The 27198-nt window shown below is 49.9% G+C and overlaps 1 protein-coding gene across 8 annotated transcripts; it reads left to right on the top strand.

Annotated features, from left to right (window-relative positions):
* The first annotated feature begins 2734 nt into the window (after positions 1 to 2734).
* DRD5 (dopamine receptor D5) lies at positions 2735 to 8613 on the top strand. Of its 8 annotated transcripts, none has more exons than XM_066232527.1 (3): positions 2735 to 3996; positions 4369 to 4450; positions 4700 to 8613. In XM_066232527.1, the coding sequence occupies exon 3, from the start codon at positions 6122 to 6124 to the stop codon at positions 7490 to 7492; it is 1371 nt and encodes a 456-aa protein (XP_066088624.1). In that variant the 5' UTR covers positions 2735 to 3996; positions 4369 to 4450; positions 4700 to 6121; the 3' UTR covers positions 7493 to 8613. The 8 variants fall into 8 exon arrangements, with proteins under 8 accessions (XP_066088624.1, XP_066088621.1, XP_066088622.1 ...); XM_066232524.1 differs by having other exon boundaries at positions 4697 to 8613; XM_066232525.1 differs by lacking the exon at positions 2735 to 3996 and adding an exon at positions 4049 to 4066 and having other exon boundaries at positions 4697 to 8613.
* Positions 8614 to 27198: the final 18585 nt, after the last annotated feature.

The raw sequence follows: 27198 nt of genomic DNA, 5'->3' as shown, positions 1-27198 counted from the left end.
GGCCATGTGATTCACTCCTGGCTAGTGAGACGCCAGGTCTTTCTAAGGTTTTCTCCACTGGTGACAGGCGGGAGACCCATGGAGAAAAGGCTCCTTGAGGTAGCTTCCCCACGTCTTGCTGTTGGAGTTCATGCTCAATCCTGGTGCCGGGAGCCGTAACCGCCATCCTGTGACCACGAGGCTGCAATGGTGACAAAGGCAGAGCGTGTGGGTGAAAGGAGAGAAAACTGAGGAGAATCTGGGTCCTCAGTTACCTCGCTGAGTTTTCGCACCAGGCCTTCCCAGCTTCCTCTTACTTTCCTGTTGTGTTAGAGAATTAAATATCTTATTGCACAAGCCACGAGCGGTCAGTTTGTTCTGGTGCTCACAGCTGAAAGCATGCTTGATTAATAGATTTATTTATAATAATTTCCAACTTATACAAGAGTTGTACGATGAAGTACTGCGCCCCGCACTGCACCCCAACAAAAGCAAACCCCAGGGGACCACTGGCCTGGGAATGAGAAACGTGAACAAATGAAACTTGATCCACAGACCGGGGCAAAGCTTTCCCAGCTGACGGCAGACTACTATGGAGAAACATACATTTGTTATTTTAAGCCACTAAGCTAAGGGAGGGGGGCTGTTTGTTACACAGCATTATGGTAACAAAACCTGACTAATACCGACTTACCATTTCTGAAGTACAGCATGTCATTTATTCATAATATCCCTGCATAGTAAGTATTATTAATGTTAGCATTTTAAAAATATTTTCATTTTCAATTACAGTTGGCATCCTAGTATTTGTAATTAGTTTCAGGTGTACAGCATGGTAGTCAAACAAGCACATAATTTACAAAGGGATTCTCCTGATAATTCGGGTACCCACCTGGCACCATATGTATTTCGTACCATCTTATTAACTCTCTCTACTCCCTGTGTTGAACTTGACATCCTTGGGACTCTTTTGAAACTACTAATCTGTACTTCTTACTCCCTTCACCTTTTCCACCCAGTCCTCAAACCCGTCTCCCTTTAATGCTACCATTGTAAAGATGAGGAAATCCAGGCTCAGAGAGGTGAAGTAACTTGTTCAAGGTCCCAGAGCGTGGAAATGAGAGAGAAAGACATTTGAACCCAGGACTGTTCTGGCTTGCAAGCCCCTCTTCCTCCCTCTACCTGCACGCATGTGCACACTTCCGGCGTGACCATTTCAGCCTGCCTGAGATGGCTGCTTTCAGCTTCCCACGTTTCTGAGCTGGGAGTGGGGGCTCAGGCACTGACCTCCGGGTTTGAAGAGGCCTCCAGGTCATCATCAGTGCGTGTGCGCTTGCGGTGGCTCTTCCAGCCGCAGGGCTGGATGCTGACGACGGGTCACCTCTATCTTTCCGCCTGGTCTGCGCTGAGCCACACTGCACGCATCAGCCAGCAGGGCTGACGCCTGGGGAGCTCAGGTGCGCCCTGTCGCCAAGGCACCAAGCCCGTCTGGGCGTAAAACATGTGGATTCTTCAGACAGCCGTTGGGACGACAGCAGACCCTGGCTGTGGTCCTATTGATTTAGCCATTTGTCTCAGTGAAACAAATCCAATTTAAAATAGAGCTTCAGGAAAAAAAAAAAAAAGGAGGATTGATCTGTTTAAATAGAAGACTGTTTGCCGAGCGAGTTAGGAAAACCCTGTGGGCTAAAACGTTCTGAGACAATCCTCTTAGTCCTGCCGTGCAGGTGCCAGACCTGTGAGAGGCTCGCTTCCTTCCTGGTGACCTGGGAAGGCAGAGCGCCTGCTGGGATCGGGTAAGAGATAAGGACTTTATTAGCCGTCTAGTTGGTGAGAGTCCGTGCTGACGGGGCTGGGTGCTGAGGTTGATTGAAGACTCGCCTCGGCCTTTAGCAGTTTGCTCTGCCCAGCTCTTGTGGGAAAATGTGGAAAAGAGCCCGGCTGAGAACGGGCAGCCAGCACTTCCGCTAACCCACCGTCCCCACCAGACACACTGCCCCAGGAGCACCCCTGGGCAGGAGGGAGAGACACGTGCTCTGGCTACCTGGATGCATGTTGTTACTTTGCATGCATATTGTCCTATCGGTGAAAGTTTGGATAACAGGGGGAAAGTCTTAAGAGTTCTGATGACCTATCCTTGCACAGATGAAGCTCCATGCCTCTGAGCCTTTGCACGTGCTGTTCCTGGTGTTAGCAACGTCCCCTGTCCCAGAATGCTTCTTCCTCCAGCTTGAGTGTCCCCTCTCTCTGTGCAGCCCTTGCCCATACTGCCCACCCAGACGGCCAGCCCGTGATTCTCACGCCACCTCCTCACAAATGCATCTTGTTCATTTTTTTGTTCTAGGCAGGGCTTTTCCAGTTGCAGGTGGCAACTGAAACCCAGCTCAGGCACGTGTTAGCAAAAGGGGGGTTTGCTGGCTTTTGCAAGTGCAAAGACCAGGCTGTGACTGAAGCTGGAGGCTCCGAGATGCCCTTTCTCTCTGAGTAAGACACAGTGTTCTGATTTAAGAAGTATTAGAGCAGTGGTCGTCAACCTGGCCCCTACCGCCCACTAGGGGGCGTTCCTGCTTTCATGGTGGGCAGTAGCGGAGCAACCAAAGTATAAAGAAAAAGATTTAACTATAGTAAGTTGTTTTATAAAGATTTATTCTGCCAAACTTAGTGAAAATCCAACATAAAGTACTTGGTAGTTATTATTATATATATATGCTTTAACTTGCTGTCACTCTGCTTTATAAATTTTATAAAGTAAAGTTACTTCCCCACTTTATAAATCACCATTACTGTGGAAGCGGTGGGCGGTTAGAAAATGTTACTACTGACAGAGATGCAGAAGTGGGTGGTTGGTATAAAAAGGTTGACTGCCCCTGGCCTAGAGGACCAGGCAGCCATGAGAGGTAACAACAGAGCCTCATAACTGCGGCAATGTGAGCCAGCACAGGGTGTCCCGGAGCCCAGGGTGCCTCCTCAGTCCAGAAGAGCCAGGCAGCCTCCTGGAGACGGGTGACAGACCTCAGAGCTAGAAGAAGCACAGACACGGGTAAGTGCTCCACGCAGCCGAGAAAGCCACGGTCCACGTGGTCCGATCTCCAAGACGCGTTCTGTGCAAGAAGGTCTGCTCAAACTCAAATTGTTGTCCTGCGTCGCGTAAGTTCTGTGAAGGCAACAGGCAGCTCTTGCTGCAAAATTCTGTCTTCCTCTGCTGCCCACTTTCCTCCAGATCTTCCCTTCACCCCACCTCCCTGGAAACCTCCACCCGGAGCTTTAGTCTCTCTCCCCACGTTTCTCCTTCTGCTCTTTAGCATGAGGGTGAACGTCGTCTCTTCCTCCTGGGACCATTCCTTCCTCGTCCGGCCTCTCAGGTCCCACAATACATCCGCCCTCCGACTCCCTGTCCCAAAGCCAGGGCAGAAGCCTCCTGGGAAGGCCGCCCAGGCAAGGAAGTGCACAGGGACAGCCAGAGGGAAAAGGAGGCTCCCAGCCACTCGGACAGGATCTGCGTTGGCCTCATCACACGTGCCTTTTCAACCACCATGATCAACCCATTCTGAAGATGAGGAAACTGAGGCTACAAAGATATCAAGTGACTTGCCTAAGATCCCACAGCGAGTAAGTGCCTGCTCCTGCCTGCCCTGCTCTCCTTCTCTCTGCCTTCCCTTTTGTCCACAAAGCTGTGATTTCAACCCAAAGAGGGACTTTCCCCGGGAAGACTTCCGTAAATGCCTCGCTAAGGCCAGTCCTGTCGTAACTCCCTGCACCGTTCCCTCCTGGCACTCAGCACGGCTATAACTTTCTCTGAGTGATTCCCGGGTTAAAGTCTACCTTCAACGTCTGACTATAACTTCCACGAGGGACAGGACGATATGTATTCCTCGTACACTTTTGCATTCTCAGTGGATAAAACAGCATCTGGGGCATCACAGGTGCTCAACAAATACATGCTGAATGAAAAAACAAGTAACTGAAATTCCAACTTCTGTCTCCAGAACCCAAGCTCTTGTCTGACCTCATGAGTTGGTGTGTTCCCTGGGACAAGATGGGACGGGGGTCATCCAGAGTGAGCGAGTAGGGAAATGACAATGTGCAGGTGTGTGTGTATGGGAGGGGGGGAGGGGTTTGAATCCAGGCTATCTATGGACACGGAGGAGTAACAGGAGAGGAAGCAGGAGAAGTGAGCAAGGCCAAGATGATGAAGGGACTTTAAAGACCTTACACGACTCTTTATGGGTCAGGGAGCACTGAGAGCTCCCGAGAGCTGTCCACCGGGGGAATGACGCGCATAGTTATATTTGACAAGGATCAGTCTGCCTGCCGTGGAGTGGAGGGTGGACGGAGGAGCCCAGCAGAACCCAGGGTGCATGAACCCAGGACACTGTCACCATAAAACAGGGTGGGGAAGACACAGTCCTGGACAAGGACGTCAGCGGTGGAGAGGAGTGGTCCAGCTCCCAGGAGATGACAGGGACAGGTGGTAAGTGTGACTCTTCAGTGCTAGGCGTAGGCATGGGGACAGGTGGCCTTGCCCTCTCCCGCGGCGAAAAGCAGGGCTGGGGGAGAAGGCTGGAGGGGGGGAGGGCCATTGAGGGCTCAGCCAGCCGGGTCTGAGAAGCTGGGACCCTTTGGGGTTGCTCCAGCGTGCAGGTGGGGCCAGGGTGAATGGGGCCGGTGGGTCTGAGCGGAGGGGTGAGAGTCCAGCCCCTGTTTCTGGACCTCCCAGCAGGTCTCAGAAGGAACCGTGAAGCATGCCGACCCCGCCTCCATTTCTCTCCGCTTGCCTTCCGCTGAGCTTGGTGCCAGCAGAGGACTGGGCCGTTCACACACAGGGCTTGCCAGCTGGGGAGGAGTGGTGAGATCCTGGAACACTGCTTTCCCTTCCCAGGGTTTCTCCACCATTTAAAAGAAATTAGGCTTTGAGCCACCCATCCAAGCCTCAGTTTCCTCTTCCGTGAAGCACGGAGGTGTTATTCATCCATCCCTCCCAAGGTTAAAGAAGAGGAAGACTGAGGTAGTGCCATGCAAGGAGGGGCTCCCAACTGCTGGGGCCCCTTCCTCCTCCTGGTCTCCTGGGTTCTCAGCAGTTATTCCCCAAAGGATCAATGGCTCCAGAACTGGGGGTGGGGTGGGGAAGAGGACTCTCCCAAGAGATCAGGTGAAGCCGCCCCCCATTTTGGACTAAGTGTGTGTGGAGGGAGGCTGGGAGAAGTTCCTAGGAGGCAGGTCTCCTGTGCAGGTGGGACCAGGGGGAAGAGAGCAGGTGGGCCTTCTCTGGATGGCTTCACTGAACCCGTCCACCACTGCGTGGAGTAGGCATCATACCCCTACTCCATGGATGAGGCATTCAAAGCCTAAGGAAGTTAAACTGCGCGCTTAAGGCCACACAGTCAGGAATCAAGTCCGAATTGGGATTCAGGTCCGTGGTTACTCCGAAGTCACTCCCTTGACACAAGCCCTCTTTTCCTAAGCACACAAGCCAGTGCTTCCTGTTCCCTAAATGCGGCCAGGGCCAGGGCCAGGGCACCAGGGCTGGGCCAGCCACCTCTTTGTCTTCCCAGGGCGCGTCCTCCCTGGCACGGGGCGAGAATCTGGCACTGAGGTGCTTCTCGGACCTGCAGGTTCGCCCTCAGACTCCAGCGGCCAGGTCGCGGAAAGAGAGGGCGCCCAGGAACCCGTGGGGCGAAAGAGCGGGGAGCGCGGCGGCGCGGGGGCGCGAGCGGGAGCGCGGGCCCGGAGAGCAGCGGGGGACCAAGGAAGCGCCGCAGCACTCGCCCTGCGCCGGCCGCTCCCGGCCCCCGCCCCCTCGGTGGTGGCTCGCTGTGCGCCTCTCCAGCTCCGAACCGGACACCGCCGCTGCCGCCTCCCGGAGCGTTGCGGGCTCCCAGGAACAGCCCCGCGGGCCCCGGCTGCTTCCTGTTCCCAGGGTCGGCACTGAAGGGGCGCGACGTTGCCACCAACCCGGAGGCGCTCGAGGCTTCCCCGCGCGCTCCGGGACCCCTGCGCAGCTCACGGTGAGCGTCTTCCGGGGTTCGGGGATCCCTTAGCTGCGGCTACCTTCCCGCTACCCCCGGGTGCCCGATGGGGCCACCCAGGGGCACAGGGCTGAAGTTGGGAGCGCACGCAGCCCGCCCCTGCCGCGGAGTCCGACATGCTGCTGCCGGGGCGCAATGGAACCGCGTACTGGGCGCGGTTCGGGCAGCAGCAGCAGCAGGCTCCCGGAGGCGCCCTGGAGGGCTCAGAGGGGGCGGCACTGCTAGGGCCAGCGCAGGTGGTCACCGCTGGCCTGCTGACCCTGCTCATCGTGTGGACCCTGCTGGGAAACCTGCTGGTATGCACGGCCATCGTGCGCAGCCGCCACTTGCGCGCCAAGATGACCAACGTTTTCATTGTGTCTCTGGCTGTGTCTGACCTCTTCGTTGCACTGCTGGTCATGCCCTGGAAGGCTGTTGCTGAGGTGGCTGGTTACTGGCCCTTTGGGGCCTTCTGCGACGTCTGGGTGGCCTTCGACATCATGTGCTCCACCGCCTCCATCCTCAACCTGTGCGTCATCAGCGTGGACCGCTACTGGGCCATCTCTAGGCCCTTCCGCTACCAGCGCAAGATGACCCAGCGCGTGGCCCTGGTCATGGTGGGCGTCGCCTGGACCCTGTCCATCCTCGTCTCCTTCCTTCCAGTCCAATTCCATTGGCACAGGGAAAAAGCCGGCTCCTGGGGCGCGTTGGACCCACCATCCAACCTGGCCAACGGGACGCCCTGGGAGGAAACTGGGGAGCTTGAGGTGAGGGCGGAGAACTGTGACTCTAGCCTGAACCGAACTTACGCAATCTCCTCCTCGCTCATTAGCTTCTACATCCCCGTGGCCATCATGATAGTGACCTACACACGCATCTATCGCATCGCCAAGGTGCAGATCCGTAAGATTTCCTCCCTGGAGAGGGCTGTGGAGCATGCGCAGGGCTGCCAGAGCCGCGCGGCCTGTGCACCGGGTGCCAGCCTGCGAGCATCTATCAGGAAGGAGACCAAGGTGCTCAAGACCCTGTCGGTGATCATGGGGGTCTTCGTGTGCTGCTGGCTGCCCTTCTTCATCCTCAACTGCCTGGTTCCCTTCTGCAGCGGACCCCCGGAGGGCCCTGGCGCGGGCTTGCCCTGTGTCAGCGAGACCACTTTCGATGTCTTCGTCTGGTTCGGCTGGGCCAACTCCTCCCTCAACCCCATCATCTACGCCTTCAACGCTGACTTCCGGAAGGTGTTTGCCCGGCTGCTGGGGTGCAGCCACCTCTGCTCCTGCGCCCAGGTGGAAACAGTGGACATCAGCAATGAGCTCGTCTCCTACAACCAGAACACGGTCTTCCACCAGGAGATCACCGCCGTCTACAGCCACATGATCCCCAACGCTGTGACCCCGGGGGGCGGGGAGGTGGACGATGGGGAGGAGGGCCCTTTCCATCGTATGTCCCAGATGTCTCAGGCATCCCCAGGTGGTGGCCCTGCTGCTGAGTCTGTCTGGGAACTAGACTGAGAGGGGGAGATTTCATTAGGCAAAATAACACCTTTCACCCCAAGTGGAGTCCATTAAACCACCTAAGAAATGGCGCTGGGGGGTCTCTAGAAATGCACAGATATTAAGAAGCCTGGGACCGCGTGTGCGTGCGCGCACACACACAGTTTCCAGTGTTGCTCGGTTTATCACCTTTCCTCTGTCTCTGTGTGGGAGCCTTTGCACTTACCTGGTTGGTTTGTTGTTAAAAGAATTGGCAGAAGCAATTGGAACAAACTCAGTCAAATATACCCCAGTCTGGCAGACGTGGACCAATGGTCCTTTTAGAGGTGGTGTTTGGTCCTTGAGGAAGAAAAAAAGTGGGACTTGGTCTTTAAAAAATATTCTTTCCTTTCCCCTTTTAAACAAATGTATGGTTCAGTGACTTGTGTTTGGGTGGCTTTCTACAGGATGGGTTCGGGGTGTGTGGACTGCTGACGGGGCCCGTGGCTCTCCGGTGTCTTGCTTCCTGGAGCCTGTGGTTATGCCGCGTCTGCGCCGTGTGTCTTTCCTACAGCTGAGGAATTCCTCCTGACTTGTCCTGGTGTCTAATAAACATGAATTATGTGAGCGATGCGGTGATCACCTTTGCTTTGCTAGATTGGTTTTTAGGATGTGCTGCTCCTGGAGCAATCGTGAAAGCATCCTTTCAAAGCAGGGAAGGTTTCCGTGGGGTCTGGAAGCCTACGTTAATTTTCTTTACAAACAGTTTAGACTTAAATATGCACTCAGGGATCTTAAAAGAGCTTCTGATGTCTCAGGTTAAAAAAAAAAATTAGGTGCATACATACATCTTGAGTCTGCGCTGAAAGCTAGCTTCCGTGTCATGGCATCAGACTCATGTCTGATTCCTCTCGACTGGGACTCTTAATTTTTCTTTTTCTGATTTGGAATCTTCTTTTTAAAATAACATAATATAAAACAGTTTTCTGATTCCTGGATGGCGTCTCTCAGTTTAGTTAGGCAGGTCATGGGGACCGACAGCTAGCTCTTTCTCAATCACGTCTGTAGCATTTTAGAGTTTCGTGGCTTTGCATCAACTATGCTTTCTGAAAGGCTTTGAAATGGGTGCATGGATACACTTTTTAAAACAATCCCATTTATAACTGGGGATTTTTATCTTCAGGCCATAAGAAAGGAGGAAATGCGCTTTAACTGACATGTAGGAGCTAGAGATGAAATCGGAATGAACTTGAAATCGGAGACTGTTGATCGAGGTGCTTCACCCCATGCCCAGCCAGTTCCAGTCCTCCCCCGTCGCCTCTCTGCAGTCTGCAGTCAGGGGAGCACGTTAGCCCCGGAACCAGCCCAGGTGAGGGCAGCTCACCACCATCCGATATGAATGTGGGCATTGTTAACGGAAGCAGATGACCTATGCACGTGTGATTTCTTACAGTCGGTCCATCCTTTGAAGCAGGCTTATCAAGAGTGGGTCAATCATTTTAGCTCTTTTTTTAGGGGCAATTTTATTGTCAGTCTCCTGAGCAGACAAGTCTTGTTTCCTGTAGAATGTGCAGTGCCCAGAAACGTAATGCTTCCTCGGTATTTGTTGAATGAATAACTGACTAGTTCCGGAGTGGTGAGACTTGAAAGGGAATCCTATTTTGTACATTAGTCTTCGTATATGATTTAGTCACACCGATATTGGAATCTGAGGTCTGTGTTCAGGGTCTGACCTCCTGTGAACCGATTGCTAAGTGGACCATTACGGGGAACATCGGGGTGGTGAAAAGCACCCAGCTGTTTGAGGAGATGGCTGTGTGGCCTTGAGTGACCTCTCAATGAACCTCTCTGGGCCTCAGGTTCTGTCTGCATTTGTAAGTTGGAAAGACTTACCCCAGAGCATTTCTCCACATCGTGCTTCATGATGCAGACGTTAATGGACTGGGGGCTCTGGTGACATGCACTCCGCAAACCCAGGCCCAGTGTCTGTTTTCTCCACAGGGCTTTGCGGTGCCTTTCCTATGCATTGTGAAACCCACGCCAGAGAAAATGCCACATTTTTTCCTAATGTCTTTGACCTTGAGAACCCATGTGGAAGGTGGGATTCCTTATTACCGGCTCTCGGAAGACCACCGTGTCAGGGAACACAAGTCTGACACACTCCAGTTGATCTGGAAATCTCTACAATGCAGCTATTCTAGGCAAGTTGTTAGAAGCAAAATCTTCTGTGGCAAACATCGTTCTAGACCCTGTTCACATGATTTCTGTGTTGGGAGAAATGGGTTCTGTGAGGACGTTGGAGACCCCCCTTCTGGAAAATATCATTCATGATTATTTACACCTACTGTGTGCTACGCACTGTCCTAGGAATATACTGTATTTCCCTGTGTATAAGACACGCCTGAAATTTGAAAAAAAAATGTATTACATAAAATTATGGAACTCAAGTTTTATTCATCATAAAATTCATGCGACTCCTCATCACTGTCAAAACTCCCACCCATGAGCTTGTCCTCATCTGTGTCTGATGACGAACCACTGTCTTCAACAATGAGCGCAAAAACAAGCGCGAAAAAGCGGGAAATGTAAGTTAAAAATAAGTCTACAACCACTGCAGAAGATGCACCCAGTTTTTAGACCCCAAATTTTTCGGAAAAGGGTGCGTCTTATACATGGGGAAATATGGTAGTCAGCAGTCAAATGCTCCGGTGTCTTAGAACTTGTTTTAGTGGGAGCCTGTGATGTGGGTGGTCGAGGCCAGGCGGGTTCTCACTGCATCCGGGCAGACGGTGGAGGAACTGCGGAGCGGCCATTCCCGTTCACTGAGGCTCGCAGAGACGGGCAGGTGAATGAGCAAAGGAAAACGACTTTTTGCAGCGGAGGGCAAGGGATGAAGAACACCGCTCGTGGCCCCTTGCCCCTCGCCCCTCGCCCCTCACCCCTCACAGTAATGGCGGAGGGAATCGGGGAACCGCACCGCGTGGTGGTGGGAGAGCGATCTGGGAGAAGCGCCACCTAGCGACAGTACCCGTGGCCTTATATAGGCTACGCACACGTGTTTCTCTGCCACGTGCTAACCATGTAAAGCGCTTTGCAGCCGGCAAACCATGTAAACTACTTGCAGCCGGCGAACAAGCGAGCAAGCCCAACCACAGCTGTTTTCCCTACAGCGGGACCAGCAGACGAACCCTCCCATGCCGTACTGGACTGCATGCAGCGCGCTGTACAGACTCTGAAATGTCACGTCAGGCAGTAATAATTGATGTGATGCCAAAGACAACAGAGTGCGTGCAATGATGCAGCTGCTGTTTATTGAGGGTGGTCCAGGAAGGCTTCTCGGAAGAGGCACAATGAAGAGAAGCCCAGATGAAGAAGTAAGGGGTGGAGCAGTGCAGATGGTCCAGGAGAAAGAGTGCCCCAGGCAGAGGGTATGGCTCGTGCCAAGGCCTGGAAACGGGACTGTGCTTGGCACGCTGGGAGGAGAGGAAGGCGGCCCCTGTGGCTGGAGGGCAGTGCCCGCTATTAGAGCTAATTCTGGTGGGTACTCCTGAGACCAATCCTGGGCTGGGTACTACTCACGCGCAAATTCATTTCATGCTCACAGGCCCGGGGCAGACACATCTGCCAACCTGTTTCACAGATGAGGGCATCGGGAGGCTAACTCGTTAGCCCGGAATCACAGGACTCACGAGTGGCCAGGCTGAACTTGAACCTGGGCAGGACACTGAGGTTCAGAGAGGATGCATTGCCTGTGCCATGTCATATCACTTGCTAGTGGTGGAACCAGGGTTTACACCCAGGCCAGTGGTTTTCAGTTGGAGCGATTTTTGTGCCCCAGGGGACATTTGGCCAATTTTGGTGTCACCACTGGGTGTGGGTGCTCCTGCCATCTAGTGAGTAGTTCCCAGGGGTGCTGCCAAACATCCCACAGTGCCCTGAGAAGGCTTGACCCAGGCTGATGGAGTCCAGGTCCCGCCTGCCTGTCCACACAGCCATGCGGCCCAGGCTTTGAAACTCCATAGCCCCGAGTTCGAATCTTAGCCCCCCGCCTGCTGTGTGTTAGTTGTCTGAACTTGGATTCCTCTCCTAGCTTCAGTTTGTTTATCTGAGAAATGGGCACATCAACCCGGAAGGTTTAGGTGAACATTTATAATGAATGCATATAACATTGAGGTTATTTCTGTGTTGTTCTCTTTTCTTCTTTTCTCCTTTTTGAAAGAACTCCATGGTGTGACACATTTGAAGATGCCTTTGGGGTTCCTAGCTTGGGTAGAACTACAGGGTCCCAGACGCCAAGGGTTGGGACAGCTGAGACTTTTCCTGGCTCGTCTCTGCTGTCCTCTCAGCCCAGAGCAGTGACGTCTGGCACGGAGCAGGTGCTCACTAAACGTCCGTCTCTACCTCCTACCTCAGTGTGCTACACATGTGTGCACGTGTGTGCGCGCGCGCGCACAAGTCTTAGGTGCTGCAGCCGAGTGAGTGAGGTGTTTACACAGAGAGTCCTGGGGTGGCTTTGCCCATTGGGAGTGGTGGTCCCCACATTTCGGGCCTGCAGGGCTGAGAGCCACACAGGCAGTGTTATCTGTACACACACACACACGCACGTGAATGCTCTTTTGTAACCAGCAAAGTGCCTCCACAGTCTTGCCCCGGAGCTCACAAACACTCGTGAGCCCTTCCACCTTGCCCACTACACAGAAGGGACAGTCGGCCTGGGCAGGGGTCCAGAGGCTCATCCGAGCCGCTCAGCCAGAGAGACTCACATTGAATTTGGAGGTGGCCTTCCTCCCGTCCCCCATCCCCCACACCGGGCACAGAAGAGACGTGTGACAACAGGTGAGCGAGGAGCACATCCTTGAACGTGCATCTCCTCTCCCCACCCTCCTCCTGTCTGTGTGAGGGCAGGAGCGACCTGTCCCCCCCTCACCCCCCCCCCCGACAAGGTCCATGGCCTGGCTGCTGAAACACAAAGGGGCAACTGAAAACATGACCCTTCGCCTCTCGGGAGCAGCCAGGGCCCCCTCGGCCACTGCCACCTCTCGGAGGTGTCCCACGCGGTCTCTCCCGCACGGCGGCTTCAGGGCGGGGTGCACTTCGCATGCAGTGGCTGGGCGCTCACAGGTGTGCGCCCCGAGACAGGGAGACACCGAGCTCCCTCTCTGACCTGGCCTCCCTGGGCCACAGCAGTGGGTTCCTGAGGCCAGGCCTTGTGCAAGGGGAGGAAATTAGATCTCACCTCTTCATGGGAAGGGTGGCAAGGAATTTACAGAAGAGATGCTTTACATTTTCTGTTTATTAAAAAAATTATTCTGGCATAATTTTATACTTATGGAAATGTGGCAAAAAATTACAAAAGAATTCCTAATTACCCTTGATTCAGGGTCCCCCAAACAGTATTTCACTGTGTTACTTTCTCTCTCTCTCTTCACCTCTCCATTTAAGACATGATGCCCATTTACGCCGAAACACTTCATACTTCAGAGGGGTTTTTTTCTACAAGCAAGGAATTTTCTTATCTAATCTACAGACCTTACTTAGATTCCATGACACGTCCTTTATAACAAAATAATCCAAGACTCTGTGTTGCCTTTAGCTGTCACATCTCTTCAGACCATCTCTATTCCGAAACAGATCCTGTCTCTCAGGACATTGACTTCTGTGAAGAACACCCAGCCAGGCACTTGGTAGAATGTTCCTGACTCCGGGTTTGTCTGGTGTCCCCAGAGCTGAGGAGATTCTGACCTGCTCTTTGGGCAGGACCACCCCAGGTGTGGCGCTGAGTTCCACCCAGAGCATCTTATGGGGGTGGGGGGGCGTGCTGCCAACGAACCCAGGATTAACAATAGTCACTTTGGTCTTGAGAGTTACAATGGCATCCCCTAGAAAGCTACTATTTTACCCTGTGTAATTAACAAGTATGCTTTAGAGAGATACTTTGAGGCTATGAAAATATCCTATTATTCCTCAAATTTTCTCCCATAAATTTTTTTTAATCTTTTTTTTCTTTTTTTCTTTATTCATTTTTAAAGAGGAGAGAGAGAGGGAGAGAGAGAGAGACAGAAAGAGAGAAGTGGGGAGGAGCTGGAAGCATCAACTCCCATATGTGCCTTGACCAGGCAAGCCCAGGGTTTCGAACCGGCGACCTCAGCATTTCCAGGTCGATGCTTTTCCACTGTGCCACCACAGGTGAGGCTCTCCCATAAATTTTAACATCTATTAAGGATACTCTCCTGAATCAATGATTATTGTGGTTGCCAAATGGTGTTTTGTTTTTTTTTTTGTTTTGTTTTTAAATTCCATCATCTTTCCATTGTTGGTTTTCTGATGTCAGCAAGGGTGTTTATTTATTTTTAACAGTAGTGTCCACTCTCGGATTCCTGATGTTTCCAGTAGGTGATAATCCTTTACCTTCCATATTTATGATGATGTCTAAATTGCCCCAGATTCGGCCCCTGGGAGTTCCTTTCAAGGCGGCTCCTGTGTCCTTTAGGTATCGTCTCCTTATCCTCTGAGCAATTTGCTAATTTTTTGGCATGAGACATTCTAGACTCACCTTGCATGCTCCCTGCCTGAGCCCTCGAATGAGCCCTTTCTCCAAGTGACACTGGATGGCCTCAGCCGAGAATGGCATGTAGGAATCCAGACCTGGGCACGGGGGCGTCATTGCTGCTGGGGTGACCCTGCTCCTAGGCCCTCCCAAAGGACGGAGCTGGGAAATACATCTACTCCTATAGGCCTATGCACATATCCATGAGCACCTACATGTATGTCTGTGCCTGGCCACAACATCTGTGTATTCAGTCCCAGGGGCTCACTCAGATACGTTATGGACATATTTAAAAATATTTATCCCTGACTCAAATCCTGACTCCCTTCATTTCCTCGTTCGCGAGACCTTTAAGGAATTAAGCTACCGGCCAAGGTTTTGTTGTTTGTTTGTTTCATATTAAAACGGGGGCAATAACTCACGTACCTTGCAGCTTGCTGGCAGCGTCGGCAACCTGACCCGTGGAATGTGGAAAGGCTGTGTATACAGTGAGGGTTCAGAAACTGCCAGCTCTGAGATCACGTCTCTAAGACCTGAGAGCACAGGGCAGGACCTCCCTGTGTCCACGTAGCACAGGGGCCACGAGCTCAGGGCCGAGATCCGGGGTGGGGGCGGGGGAGAATGAATCAACAGCACAGCAGCCGTGGCCACACCTGGAACAGGAAGAAACAGGACAAGATATCAAGCTTGAGAAGGAGATAAAGGGCTAGGGACGGGCAGGAGGAGGGTGTTCTTGGGGTCTGATGGAACCCCCGGGGCTCTAGGCCAACTTGAGAAGAACTTACGGGAGTATTCGGCAGACATGACGGCTGCCACCCGTGAGTTCAGGTTACAGACGTACTGTGACTTCTTCCCTCTTGCCTGCTCTTTCTTGCCCTGTGGCTTTCCTGTGCTGATGGAAGGCAGCTGCCCTGTTGTGAGCTGTCCTGTGGAGAGAGCCAGGGACGGGGGGGGCAGTGGCCATGTGGACGAGCGTGGAGGTGACGCCTCTCTCGGTTGAGTCTTCACATGAGCCTGCAGCCCAGGCCGATACCCCGACTGCAGCCCGTGGGAGCCCTCGCACCAGAACACCCCACGAAGCCCGGCCCGGGCTCCTGACCCACAGAAACAACCAGAGAAGCTGTGCCACGCTGCTCAGAGTCGAAGTGATCTGTTACTGAGTAAGAGATCACTGATACAGAAGACAAGGGAGCAAAGGGCTGTGCACCTCTGAGTCGGGGGGTGGGGAGGGGATGCTCCCTGTCCTTGGACATTCGTTTCCGGAGCTCACAAGCACAGACGAGTTTGTACCCAATGGTTCTTTCCATGTAAAATGACATCAGTGACACTTAGGCTTTCCCCACAGTATCTTCCTGCTAAGATGAAACATTGTCAACTTGCCTGTGGATTACATATAGATACTCAGGGATTCTTAGGACCTTGATTAATCCCGACCGAAAGAAGTGCGGAGAATGGTAATTTACAACTGACAACTATGAGTTCATAGGGGGACAAAACAGCATTTCAAAGAAGACTGGGTTTGTTTGTTTGTTTCTTTGTTTCTTTGTGTTTGGTAGTTTGTGAAAGAGAGCTGTCCTTTCTGGGCAAAGGGCGAAAGAAGCCTTTGAAAATGAACTGAGAACAAGCCCAAAGGCACTGGGATTCATTACCGCACACTTTTCCTACAGGGAGAGGGGATGTTAAAATCAAATCAGGAATTCAAGCAACTTCCAGTAAAGTGATTCGGACATTTCAGGCCACAAAGAAGCATTAGATCAGGAAGCAAGAGTTTGGGTTTGCGTCCCTGTTGTGTGGTTTTTCGGTAAACAATTCAACATTTCTGAGTTCAGTCTCCTCACCTCTAATAATGAAAACCGCCTGGCCCTGGCCAGTTGGCTCAGTGGTAGAGCGTCGGCCTGGCGTGTGGGGGACCCGGGTTCGATTCCCGGCCAGGGCACACAGGAGAAGCGCCCATTTGCTTCTCCACCCCACCCCCTTCCTCTCTGTCTCTCTCTTCCCCTCCCGCAGCCAAGGCTCCATTGGAGCAAAGATGGCCCGGGCGCTGGGGATGGCTCCTTGGCCTCTGCCCCAGGCGCTAGAGTGGCCCCGGTCGGGGCAGAGCGACGCCCCGGAGGGGCAGAGCATCGCCCCCTGGTGGGCAGAGCTTCGCCCCTGGTGGGCGTGCCGTGTGGATCCCAGTCAGGCGCATGCGGGAGTCTGTCTGACTGTCTCTCCCCATTTCCAGCTTCAGAAAAATACAAAAAAAAAAAGAAAAAGAAAAAAAAAGAAAACTGCCGTGCTCACATCACAGGGTCATTAATGTGAAAAATGCTCATTTACTAGAATGTACCCGATACCAGATGCCAGGCTTGGGCCTGTACCCTGGGGTAAAGCCAGTAGCCATGGCCACCATCACAGCCGCTTGGCCTGTGCAGGTTTGCATTTGATTCGGACAGACGGTAATGAAACAACGGAGCCAAGAACTGGTGAGCCATTAGCTTTAATCCTAGTTCACACCTGGCCGGCGAGAAATACACACAGTGGGAAAACACTTCCCTTTCCAGGGCTCCCAAAGCCACTGACTTATCCAAGTTTCCTAGAATCAGAGGTTTCTACCTCACCAGCCTTAGTCACCTCTGTTCCCCATCTCCTTCTCTCTGCACAAACTCTGCACAAACTGGCTTCTCCTCCAGCACTCCGCCATCTTGGCTGCTTCTCCTCTGTAATGCTAATTTCAGGAACCAAGAGAGAGCGCAAGTCTCCCCCCCGCCCCCCCCCCCCCCCGTCTGCCCCATTTTATAGTGTAGAAATCAAAACCTTTAATTCAATATACAAATAAGGAAGTCTTTGATACAAAGTCACTTATCTGAGGCATAAATGGGATTCCTCATAAGAGTGCACCACCCCACATCATGCAACAGTCCAGGGTGTGGGGAAAAGCTTAGTGTTGAGAAGATTTTAGGATTAAAAGGGTGGGAAAGGCTTAGTCTTAAAACTAAGCCTTAGGCTAAAAGGACCCTGCCTGCTTATAGCTTGTTCCCCACACCCAATGCAAACTATGAGCGAGCAAACATATACATTATATTTATAAACTTATTTGACCGACACCTGGGGTCTCACAGATCCTGGGAGGGGGGTCAGAACAAGTCACCCCAAGGGGTGCTTCTGTGGGGTGTGGGTTATTTTGAACTAAAGGCAATATAAACCCTGTGGGCTCAAGAAAAACTTGGCCTTTCCCCCACCCCCAGCCCCTTAATGACCTAGGAGAATTGGAATGGGAGGCCTTGCCCATAGTAAGAGATTATCAGAGATTACCTTTGATTTAGCTATAGTTGAGGCAAACTACAAATTACTGGTCTGCTCTTACTGTCCTGATCTGAGAAAGCCCTTCTTCCTCAGAAGCCTAAGGTGTCTTACCTCATCCCTAGCTCAGAATGTCACACACGCCTCAGTTTCCCTTTCTGTTTCCGACACCGGCCCTGTGTGTGGGGTTCCCACATACACGGACGCCATTACACTTGGTGATCTTCTCTTGCCAACCTGCCTCGTTCGACCAGCTGAAAGGGCCTCGCAGGGTAGAGGGAAGCTTTCCTCTCCCACAATCCTTCACAGCAGCTTGCTATGGTCTAAATGTTTGTGTCCCCCTAAACTTCGTATGTTGAAATTCTAACCCCCAAGGCAATGGTATTAGAAGGTGGGGCCTTTGGGAGGTGATCAGATCATCAGGTCAGAGTCCCCACCCCAGGATCGGAATTGGTGCCCTTAGAAAAGAGATCTGAGGGAGTTCCTGTCCCCTCTGCCATGTGAGGTCGTAGCTAGAGCAAAAACACTGCTGTCCTAGAAACAAGCTGTCACCAAACATGGGATTGCCAGCACCTGGACCTTGGCACTCCCGGCTTCCGCGCCCTGAGAAACAAATTTCTGTTGTTTACAAGCCACCCCAATCTACAGCGTTGTGTTGTAGCGGCCTGAGCGGTCTAAGACACAGCCCTGCGCGTAGATCCGCTCGTCCCCATGGTACAGCTGACGATGCTGAGGTTCAGAGAGGTTAAGCTCCTTGCTTCAGGTCACACAGCTCAGAATGCCGAGGTGGGGATTCGAACCCATGTTATCCCAACATGGTAAGAATGTGAGGTGACAGTAAACTGCAAATCAGAACAAAGTTCCAAAGCCACACTGATGGCCTACTTCATGCCCGTGTGCTAGGAGCCCAGAATTAAAGAGGGGTTAGCGGCATGGTCTCTGCTCCTATGTCCCCATGATCGTAGTGTGTGGAGCCCTTAGGGGCCTGGGAAAGAAAGGAGTCTGGAGGGGGTTGAAGGGGGGGAGGATGCTTTCAGACTCAGCTTTGGATTCATGTTTAAGATGCACATGGGCCACCCAGGTGGATGTACGAGGTGAGGACCAGCGCAGAGGTCTGCATCCGGGACCACCACCGCCAAACGTCGCCTGCCGCTCAGTGCGTGCGGGGCCTCATGCCAAAGGGCTTCTGGGTAGTAACTCAGTCCTCACAGTGGCACTGTGACTTAGCTGCTCTCCGTGTCCCTGCGGTGCAGAGCAGCGTGCGAACCTGCTTCTCCACCCCACGCAGGCGAAAGCGAGAGCCTCGAGGAGCAGAAGAGCCGAGTCCCAGGGCCGTCCTGGGTGGGGGCTCAGGGGTCCGCCTCGCTCCTCCAGCTCCAACGTCCCCTCACTTCTGAATCACTGTCGGTCTCCCGAGGGCTCCTCTGACCCTGGCTGTTGCTGCATTTGAGGTCTCCTGGGCACAGCGTGTGTCAAACATTTTCTGTCGAGAGGCAGGAGAGCGTTTTCCTGATAGGGTGGCCAAGGGACCCTCGGGATGACACCTCTGTGTGCCAAGAGGAGGGATGAAACCTTAATTCCGGATCCAGAAGACCGCAGGGGAGGATTTGCCACTGGGAATGTTCAAGGACGCACAGACCTGGTCTTTCAACAGGTTCCCGCAGCTCCTCCCCTTCGTAACCCTGCACAAGCATCAGCCACGTGCATGCTCTCTGTCCCGGAAGGATCTCGGGGACACAAGAGAGAGCGCCCTGAGCAGGGAAGCCCTGATGACCGTGATTTGTTGGGTGCATGCCACAGGCTCACGCTTCATGCTCAACTGCTGTGGACTGTAAATGGCAAAAAGCCATTGCAGATTCGAGGCTTAGCAAAAGGCTAAGTTCTCCCCCCTCCACCTCCATATTGGCTAGGATGCTGAGTATTTGCACCCACTTCACTTGCTTCCTTAAGTTGCTGGAAGCAATTTACATGCCCTTTCTCTTACTCTTTGTTTGTTTAGATGTTGACTGATTTCACTTATGCATAGTGGGGGGATTCCTGTTTATGCCTTGGGAGACTTCCTGTTTTAGCCTCAGATGTGTAACTTTGGGATTTATTTATTTATTTATTTTTGTATTTTTCTGAAGCTGGAAACGGGGAGAGACAGTCAGACAGACTCCCGCATGCGCCCGACCGGGATCCACTCGGCACGCCCACCAGGAGGCGATGCTCTGCCCATCCTGTGCATCGCTATGTTGCGACCAGAGCCACTCTAACACCTGAGACAGAGGCCAAGGAGCCATCCCCAGCGCCCGGGCCATCTTTGCTCCAATGGAGCCTTAGCTGCGGGAGGGGAAGAGAGAGACAGAGAGGAAAGAGAGGGGGGGGGGTGGAGAAGCAGATGGGCGCTTCTCCTGTGTGCCTTGGCCGGGAATCGAACCCAGGACTTCTGCACGCCAGGCCGACGCTCTACCACTGAGCCAACCGGCCAGGGCCTAGATGTGTAACTTTGTATCAAGGACTTCCTTGATTTGCATATGGCTATATAATAAAGCAAACTGGAGCTATGGGGCACTCGGATATTGCCATCAGCATTGAGGAGTCCTCCCAATCCCATCCTTTTTCCTTAATAAGTCTGTTTCCTTAATTCCACACCATTTTCACTCAAAACCCAGAATTAGGAGCTGCATTGGTCCGCAGCAAGTGGCACCCAAACAGAAGACTTGAGTACGAGAAAACTAAACTGAAGGTAGGTGACGGAACTCCCCAGGTGAAGTGTGCACACTGAGTAAAGAGTAAAAAGTTTTGGGGGAAAGTATAATCGGGAGTAAAAAATTATGGGGCAGATAGGGTAAAAAGTAAGGGACTTTTTTGTAGAAATGTTTCCGTATGAGGACAAATTGCTCAAAATTTGGGAAATCCCTTCTCCCAACAATCTATAGACCAGGCTCGAAATGTAGGGGAAACAATAAATGGCTTTACCCGTTTTCCTGTTGTGGAAAGACAGGATGATATAGAGAGACTAGTGCGAGAACATGAACCTGTACCTTTTAGAACTTTGAAAGAGCTTAAACTTGCTTGTGTCCAGTATGGGCCTACTGCTCCTTTTTCACTTGGTTTATTAGATACTATTAATGCAAAGGCTCTTCCCCCAAATGACTGGAAGGCGATTGCTCATGCTTGTCACTCCGGGGGTGATTATTTGCTGTGGAAGTTGGGACTTTCATGAAGGGGCCATTGAAGTAGGGAAGAAATCTCAGCAGAGTCAACCTGAGTCCACGGTTACAGACTATAGAATTTCAGAATGGATAGGAGACTAAGGTATTAGGAAAGTTACAACTTTTCCTGTTATGGTCTGATTTTCTTTAATGTTCTAACTATAATCTTCTGAATGATCATTTTGTTTCTTTCTTATTCTTTGCCTGGAAATTGAGGCAGGGGACCTGTGTTGGATCTGACTATGGAAAATATACCAGCAGCTGCCAAGAGCAAATTTTCTCAGATTTTGTTTAGTCTCATCCTTCAGTCCCTCTGTCAGAAAATGCCCTAATATCAGGCAGGCATCTTTCTAATCTGGTTGTGCTCTGAAATCCCAGGTTTCTCTCTGGTTTGTTGGGTTCGTCTAATTCTTGTTTCTGTTTAGTAGTCTTTGTTTAATGTTGTCTAAAATGTGTCTGTTTTTTAAGGCCTGAATTAAGTTCTTTTTTTTTTTCATGGAAAAATTGGAAATGCTGGCTCTAATATTTAGAAAAAATAAAATGATTTTAGAACTTGTAAGGAGCACTCATTTAAATATAAATAGAATAGAATGTAGATCCTTAAGACTTACTGATTTGGTTAGTGCATTATGATGTGTATTCAGAGTTAGGAGCCAAATAGCAATTCAAGTATTAGGATTAATCAAAGTTATATGTTATACTTGTGTTTTTGTGCATAAATTGTCATTTATGTGTGTGGTCATGCTCAGGTAGGCAAAACAAAGGAATTGAGCAGAATTAAGCAGAGCCCTAATAAGTCAGCTCAAGAATTTGCCTCAAGCTGCTCCAGGCAGTTAGAAGAATAGTATAAGGATGCTAATTCTGCTTCTCGGGCCACATCCTGCAAGAGGGGCCCCCAGGAAATCGAGGATTTGGCTCCTCTGACTTTGCCAATTGGATTCAAAAGATAGGTCAGGAACGCCCTGAAATGGAACTAACAATACATGAGCATAAATTTAAAGGACTTTTAGATACTGGAGCTGATGTATCTGTTATTGCTAAGCTACAATGGCCTCCTTCCTGGCCCACTCATGCAGCAGCAGCCACAGAATTACAAGGTATAGGGCAGAATAAATCCCCTCAACAAAGCTCTAGTTTTCTACATTGGGAAGATTAAGAAGGTCATTCTGGACTTTTTCAGCCTGTGTGCTCCCTGGATTGCCAGTTAATTTGTGGGGTAGAAATGTTTTGAAAAATATGGGAGCGTTGCTTGTCAGTCCTAATATCATAATTTAATCAATACTCAAGTGCTTAATCAGGAATTTTTGCCCACTAAGGAACTAGGGAAAGAACAACGGGGAATTCTCACCCTCATAGAAGTGGCACCCAATACCAGAAGGTGTGGATTAGGATATCAAAATTTAGCATAGGGACCTTGGTAGCTCCTGCTACCCCAATAATGTATTGTGCAGACCCAATTACTTGGAAATCAGATAATCCTGTATGGGTAGACCAATGGCCCCTTTCTCAGGAGAAACTTAGGGCAGCTGCTCAATTGTTACAAGAGCAGCTACAGCTTGGGCAGTGAACCATCTAATAGTCCGTGGCATACGCCTATATTTGTCATTAAAAAGAAATCAGGAAACTGGAGACTATTACAAGATTTGAAAGCAATAAATATGGCTATGGAAATTATGGGTCCTCTCCAGCTAGGACTTCCTTCTCCTACTGCCATTCCATGGAATTTTCACCTTGTAATTATTGACTTGAAGGATTGCTTTTTTACTATTCCTTTAAGCCCTCATGATTGCAAGCATTTTGCATTCAGTGTTCCTTCGCTTAATTTCCAGGCTCCCATGGAGCGATACCAGTGGGAGTTTTGCCTCAAGGTATGGTTAACAGTTCTACCTTGTGCCAAAAATACGCTTCTCAAGCTATCTCTCCAGTACGAAGGCAGCACCCTAAGGCATACATAATTCATTATATGAATGATATTCTTATTACTCATTCAAATAAAGACACTGTGTTGACCATTTTGCAACAACTAGAATATTCTTTGAAAGAATCAGGACTTGATATAGCTCCTGAAAAGGTACAGTAATCTTTACCTTTCTCTTATTTAGGACAAATTATTGAGGGCAACAAATTTGTCCACAGAAATTAGAAATCAAGACAGATCATTTGCAAACTTTAAATGATTTCCAGAAATTATTAGGAGACATTAATTGGCTTAGATCTTCCTTGAAATTAACTACTGGGGAACTGAAGCCACTTTTTGATATTCTTAGAGGTTCAGCTGAACCAGCTTCTCCTCGGCTACTGACAGCTGCGGGACAACAAGCTTTAAAGCTTGTAGAAAAAGCCTTGCAACAAGCACAACTAAAACGCATAAATCCTGAAGAATCAATTGTCTTACTAATTTGTCCCTCAGGTGATACTCCAATGGGATTATTGTGGCAAGCTTCAGGTCCTATTCAATGGATCCATTTGACTGTTACTTCTAAGAAGTTTTATCTCTGTATTTTGATTTTGTGGCCTCCTTGATTATCAAGGGGCGTAGGCGACTCTTACAGCTTATAGGTCTTGAGCCTCAAATTATTGTTGTTCCTTTTTCAAAGGATCAACAACAATGGCTCTGGGAAACTTCCACTAAATGGCAAATTGCTTTTGCAAGTTTTACAGGCCAAATTGATTCTCACTACCCAACTGATAAAATAGTTCAATTTTCATTAATTACTACATTTGTCTTTCCTAAGACTATTGTTAATGAGCCCATTCCTGAAGCACCTACAGTCTTTACTGATGGGTCCAGCTCAAGAATAGCAGGCTTGATAATTGATGGACAAGTTTATACTGAAACTGTTGCCTTAAAATCAGTGCAAAGAGTAGAACTACATGCCATTATTATGGCTTTTCAGCATTTGCCATGTTCCTCCTTTAGTCTGTATATAGACAGCAGATATTTACTTATGGTTGTTTCTACTATAGAGACTGCTGTCTTAGGGACAACTGCTGATGAGGAACTATAACAGCAATTTCTCCTTCTTCAAAGACTTGTACGTCAACACAGAGCTCCATGTTGTATAGGACATGTTCGAGCTCACACCATGCTCCCTGGAGCTTTAGCACAAGGGAATGCCCTTGTTGATCAAACTACCCAAAAGAAAATTATTGGAGCAACCATGTTAGATCAAGCAATCCAGTCTCATACTATTTATCACCAGAATGCTGCAGTCCTGCGTAAACAGTTTCAACTTTCTCGGAAAGCAGCACGGCAGATTGTTAAATCCTGTCCGAGGTGTCCTATACTACAATCTGTCCCTTCATTTGGAGTTAACCCTCGAGGATTCCTACCAGGACAACTTTGGCAAATGGATGTTACTCATATACCTTCACTTGGCAAGCAGTCCTATGTCCACATTACAGTGGATACTTATTCTGGATTTATAGTAGCCTCTGCTGAACAGGAGAGGCTGCTAAAGAATGTTATAGCTCATTGCCTGTATGCATTTTCTACTTCTTAAACTGATTAAAACTGACAATACTCCTACATATATAGGAAAAGCATTTACTACATTTTGTCAAACCTTTTGAATTATTGGTATTTCTTACAACCTTTAAAGTGAAGGTATTATTAAAGTGTACTCAGCAAATATTTAAGGTCAATTTTAAAAAATATAAAAGGGGGAGTCATATCCTGGAACTCCTGCAAATCTACCTCATCTTTAAAAAATTTCATTTGAATGCTGATGAACAGGAGACGCCAAATCTTTTTCTCCTACAAACTTCTACCCTTTTTTATTTGATCCAGCTAATAACACTGTTTTATCTTTTTCCAAATAGCTCCAGATATACGGAAAAGGTTTATATAGGCGGATGGGGATCCTCAAACCCCTCAGCGAGATCTTCTGAGCATGGCTTTTAAGGTCTATAATGACCAAGAGGCAGAAAAAGCCCAAAAGAGATCAAGTGAAATACCAGCTCTTGGCATACGCCCTTAAAAGCTCCAACGCCCCTAAGGGGCCTCATAGGACTCCATCAGGGCCCTGCTTTAAGAGTGGAAAGGAAGTTTTATTGAGCTAAAGCCTGCCAGGCTTCTCGGCCCCCACCAGGACATGCCTTTGCTGTGGGAAAAAGTGACACTGGAAGGTAGGCTTCCCCCTCGCTCCTCTAAGGGAAGGTTCAATCTCTTCCAGCCCTGCTCCAGCTACCTGTGACCTAACCTTGCCCAGAATGCTGGGACTTGACACTTGAAGGCTAAAGGTGCCCAGGCCCATCGGCCCCATCTCACGTGGACAAGCCTAGGGTATTTCTTCCAAGTAGCAGGTAAACTGATCTCATTTCTTCTTTTTTTAAATTTATTTATTGATATTAGTCAGAGAGGGAGGGAGGGGGAGAGAGAGAGAGAGAGAGAGAGGAACATCAATCTGTTCTGTATGTGCCCTGACTGGGGATCAAACTGGCATCCTCTGTGCTTCAGTCCGATGCTCTAACCACTGAGCTATCTGGCCGGGGCTGATCTCATTTCTTATGGACACAAGGGCCACTTAGTATGTCTTACCTGAATATTCGGGTTTTTATTTATTCCCTTGAAGATCTCTGTTGTGGGTGTTGATAGTCCTATTTTCTGCTGCTTTGTTTAATATATAGTGTTTCCTTTATTCCTCCTGCCTCAATGCCCCATGCATACTTTAGGCTGGGACCTACTCCTAATTTAGAGCTCTCTTTCTCCTTTTTGCCAACTTCTGTTACAAATTTACCTCTGCCACCCAGCATAGTGTATTCCAATGTTCTCTTCACCACGGCACGGTTGCAGAGTTCGAGAGAAAAGCACCCTGGTCTCATCTCTCCAGGCTATGAAGAACAGAAGCTCCATCTCCACACATGCTGCAGATGCTTTTCCAGTCTACCTGAATCATTACCAGCTGGAAGCAGCGGTCTTTGGGACTTGGTTGCGAGCTGCAAAGTATAGAAATGTGACAATTCCAGTGCCAGGCGGACTTTTCCTGGACTCCTGCTCCTTGTGACAGCTCCTAATGGACTGAACTGGGGTTGGGTTGCATTTGCAGGGATTTGGAATGGTGTTGGTGCCAACTTGGACCTGATGAACATGTTAAGATTAGAATGTTTGATTGGGTACCTGTTAGCATTGGCTATACTAATTTTGTGTTTGTTCTGTATTTTTTCAGTCTGCCTACAAATTAGAATCAGGGAAACTAGGAAATCAGATGAGTGCAAATCTCAGCACACAAATTAAAAATAAAAAAGAAGAGGGGGATACATTGTGGACCGTAAATGGCCAAACCCATTGTAGATTTGAGTCTTAGCAAAAGGCTAAGTTCTCCCCCCACCATCTCCATATTGGCTATGATGCTGAGTATTTGCACCCACTTCACTTGCTTCCTTAAGTTGTTGGAAGCAATTTACATGCCCTTCCTCTTCCTCTTTGTTTATCCAGATGTTGGTTGGTTTCACTTATGCATGGTAGGGGGATTCCTGTTTATGCCTTGGGAGAGTTTCTGTTTTAGCCTTGGATGTGTAACTTTGTATCAAGGACTTCCTTGATTTGCATATGGCTATATAATAAAGCAAACTGGAGCTATGGGGCACTCGGATATTGCCATCAGCATTGAGGAGTCCTCCCAATCCCATCCTTTTTTCTTAATAAGTCTGTTTCCTTAGTTCCGCACCATTCTCACTCAAAACCCAGAATTAGGAGCCATGCTGGTCCATGGCACTCAACACTTCATAAACATGAATTCACTCAGTGTTCACCTCAGATCTGGGAGGCAAGTACAGTTCATACTTGTAAAACCAGTAGCTATGGCCACCATCACAGCCGCCTAGCCCATGCAGGTTCATATTTGATTCGGACAGTTGGTAATGAAACTACGGAGCCAAAAACTGGTGAGCCATCACCTTTAATCCTAGCTTGCACCCGGCGGGCAAGTAAAAACACACACTGGGCTCCAAAACCCACTCATTCAGGGCTCACAAAGCTACTGACTTATTCGAGTTTCCTAGAATCAAAGGTATCTACTTCACCAGCCTTATTCACCTCTGTTTCCCATCTTTTCTCTGCTCTCCTACAGCATGGGCTCCTCCTTCAGCACTCCGCCATCTTGGCTGCCTCTCCTCTCCTCCACCTGGCCTTACCCTGCTCTCCTCTAGCATGGGCTCCTCTTCTAATGCTAACCTCAGGAACCGAGAGAGAGCAAGCTCCCAGTCTGCACCCATTTTATAGTGTAGAAATCAAAACCTTTAATCCAATATACAAACAAGAAAATGTCTCATACAAAGTCACTTATCTGAGGCATAATGGGATTCCTTATGAGAGTGCACCACCCCACACCATGCAACAGTCAAGAGTGTGGGGAAAAGCTTAGTCTTAAAACTAAGCCTTACCAGGCATCCCCAAACTACGGCCCGTGGGCCACATGCGGTCCCCTGAGGCCATTTATCCGGCCCCCTGCTGAATTTCCGAAAGGGGCACCTCTTTCACTGGTGGTCAGTGAGAGGAGCACTGTATGTGGTGGCCCTCCCAACGGTCTGAGGGACAGTGAACTGGCCCCCTGTGTAAAAAGTTTGGGGACCCCTGCTTAGGCTATAACGAATGATCCTGCCTGCTCACAGCCTGTACCCCACACCCAATACAAACTATAAGCGAGCAAACCTATATATCCTATTTAAAAACTCATTTGGTCAACAATACTACTGCTTTGCAAATGACAAGCTCTAGG

Source organism: Saccopteryx bilineata, chromosome 5 (assembly GCF_036850765.1).
Source record: "Saccopteryx bilineata isolate mSacBil1 chromosome 5, mSacBil1_pri_phased_curated, whole genome shotgun sequence".
In the NCBI taxonomy this organism is placed as follows: domain Eukaryota; kingdom Metazoa; phylum Chordata; class Mammalia; order Chiroptera; family Emballonuridae; genus Saccopteryx; species Saccopteryx bilineata.
Note: the sequence above shows the minus strand (reverse complement) of the source record. Positions and strands in the feature narration are given on the sequence as shown.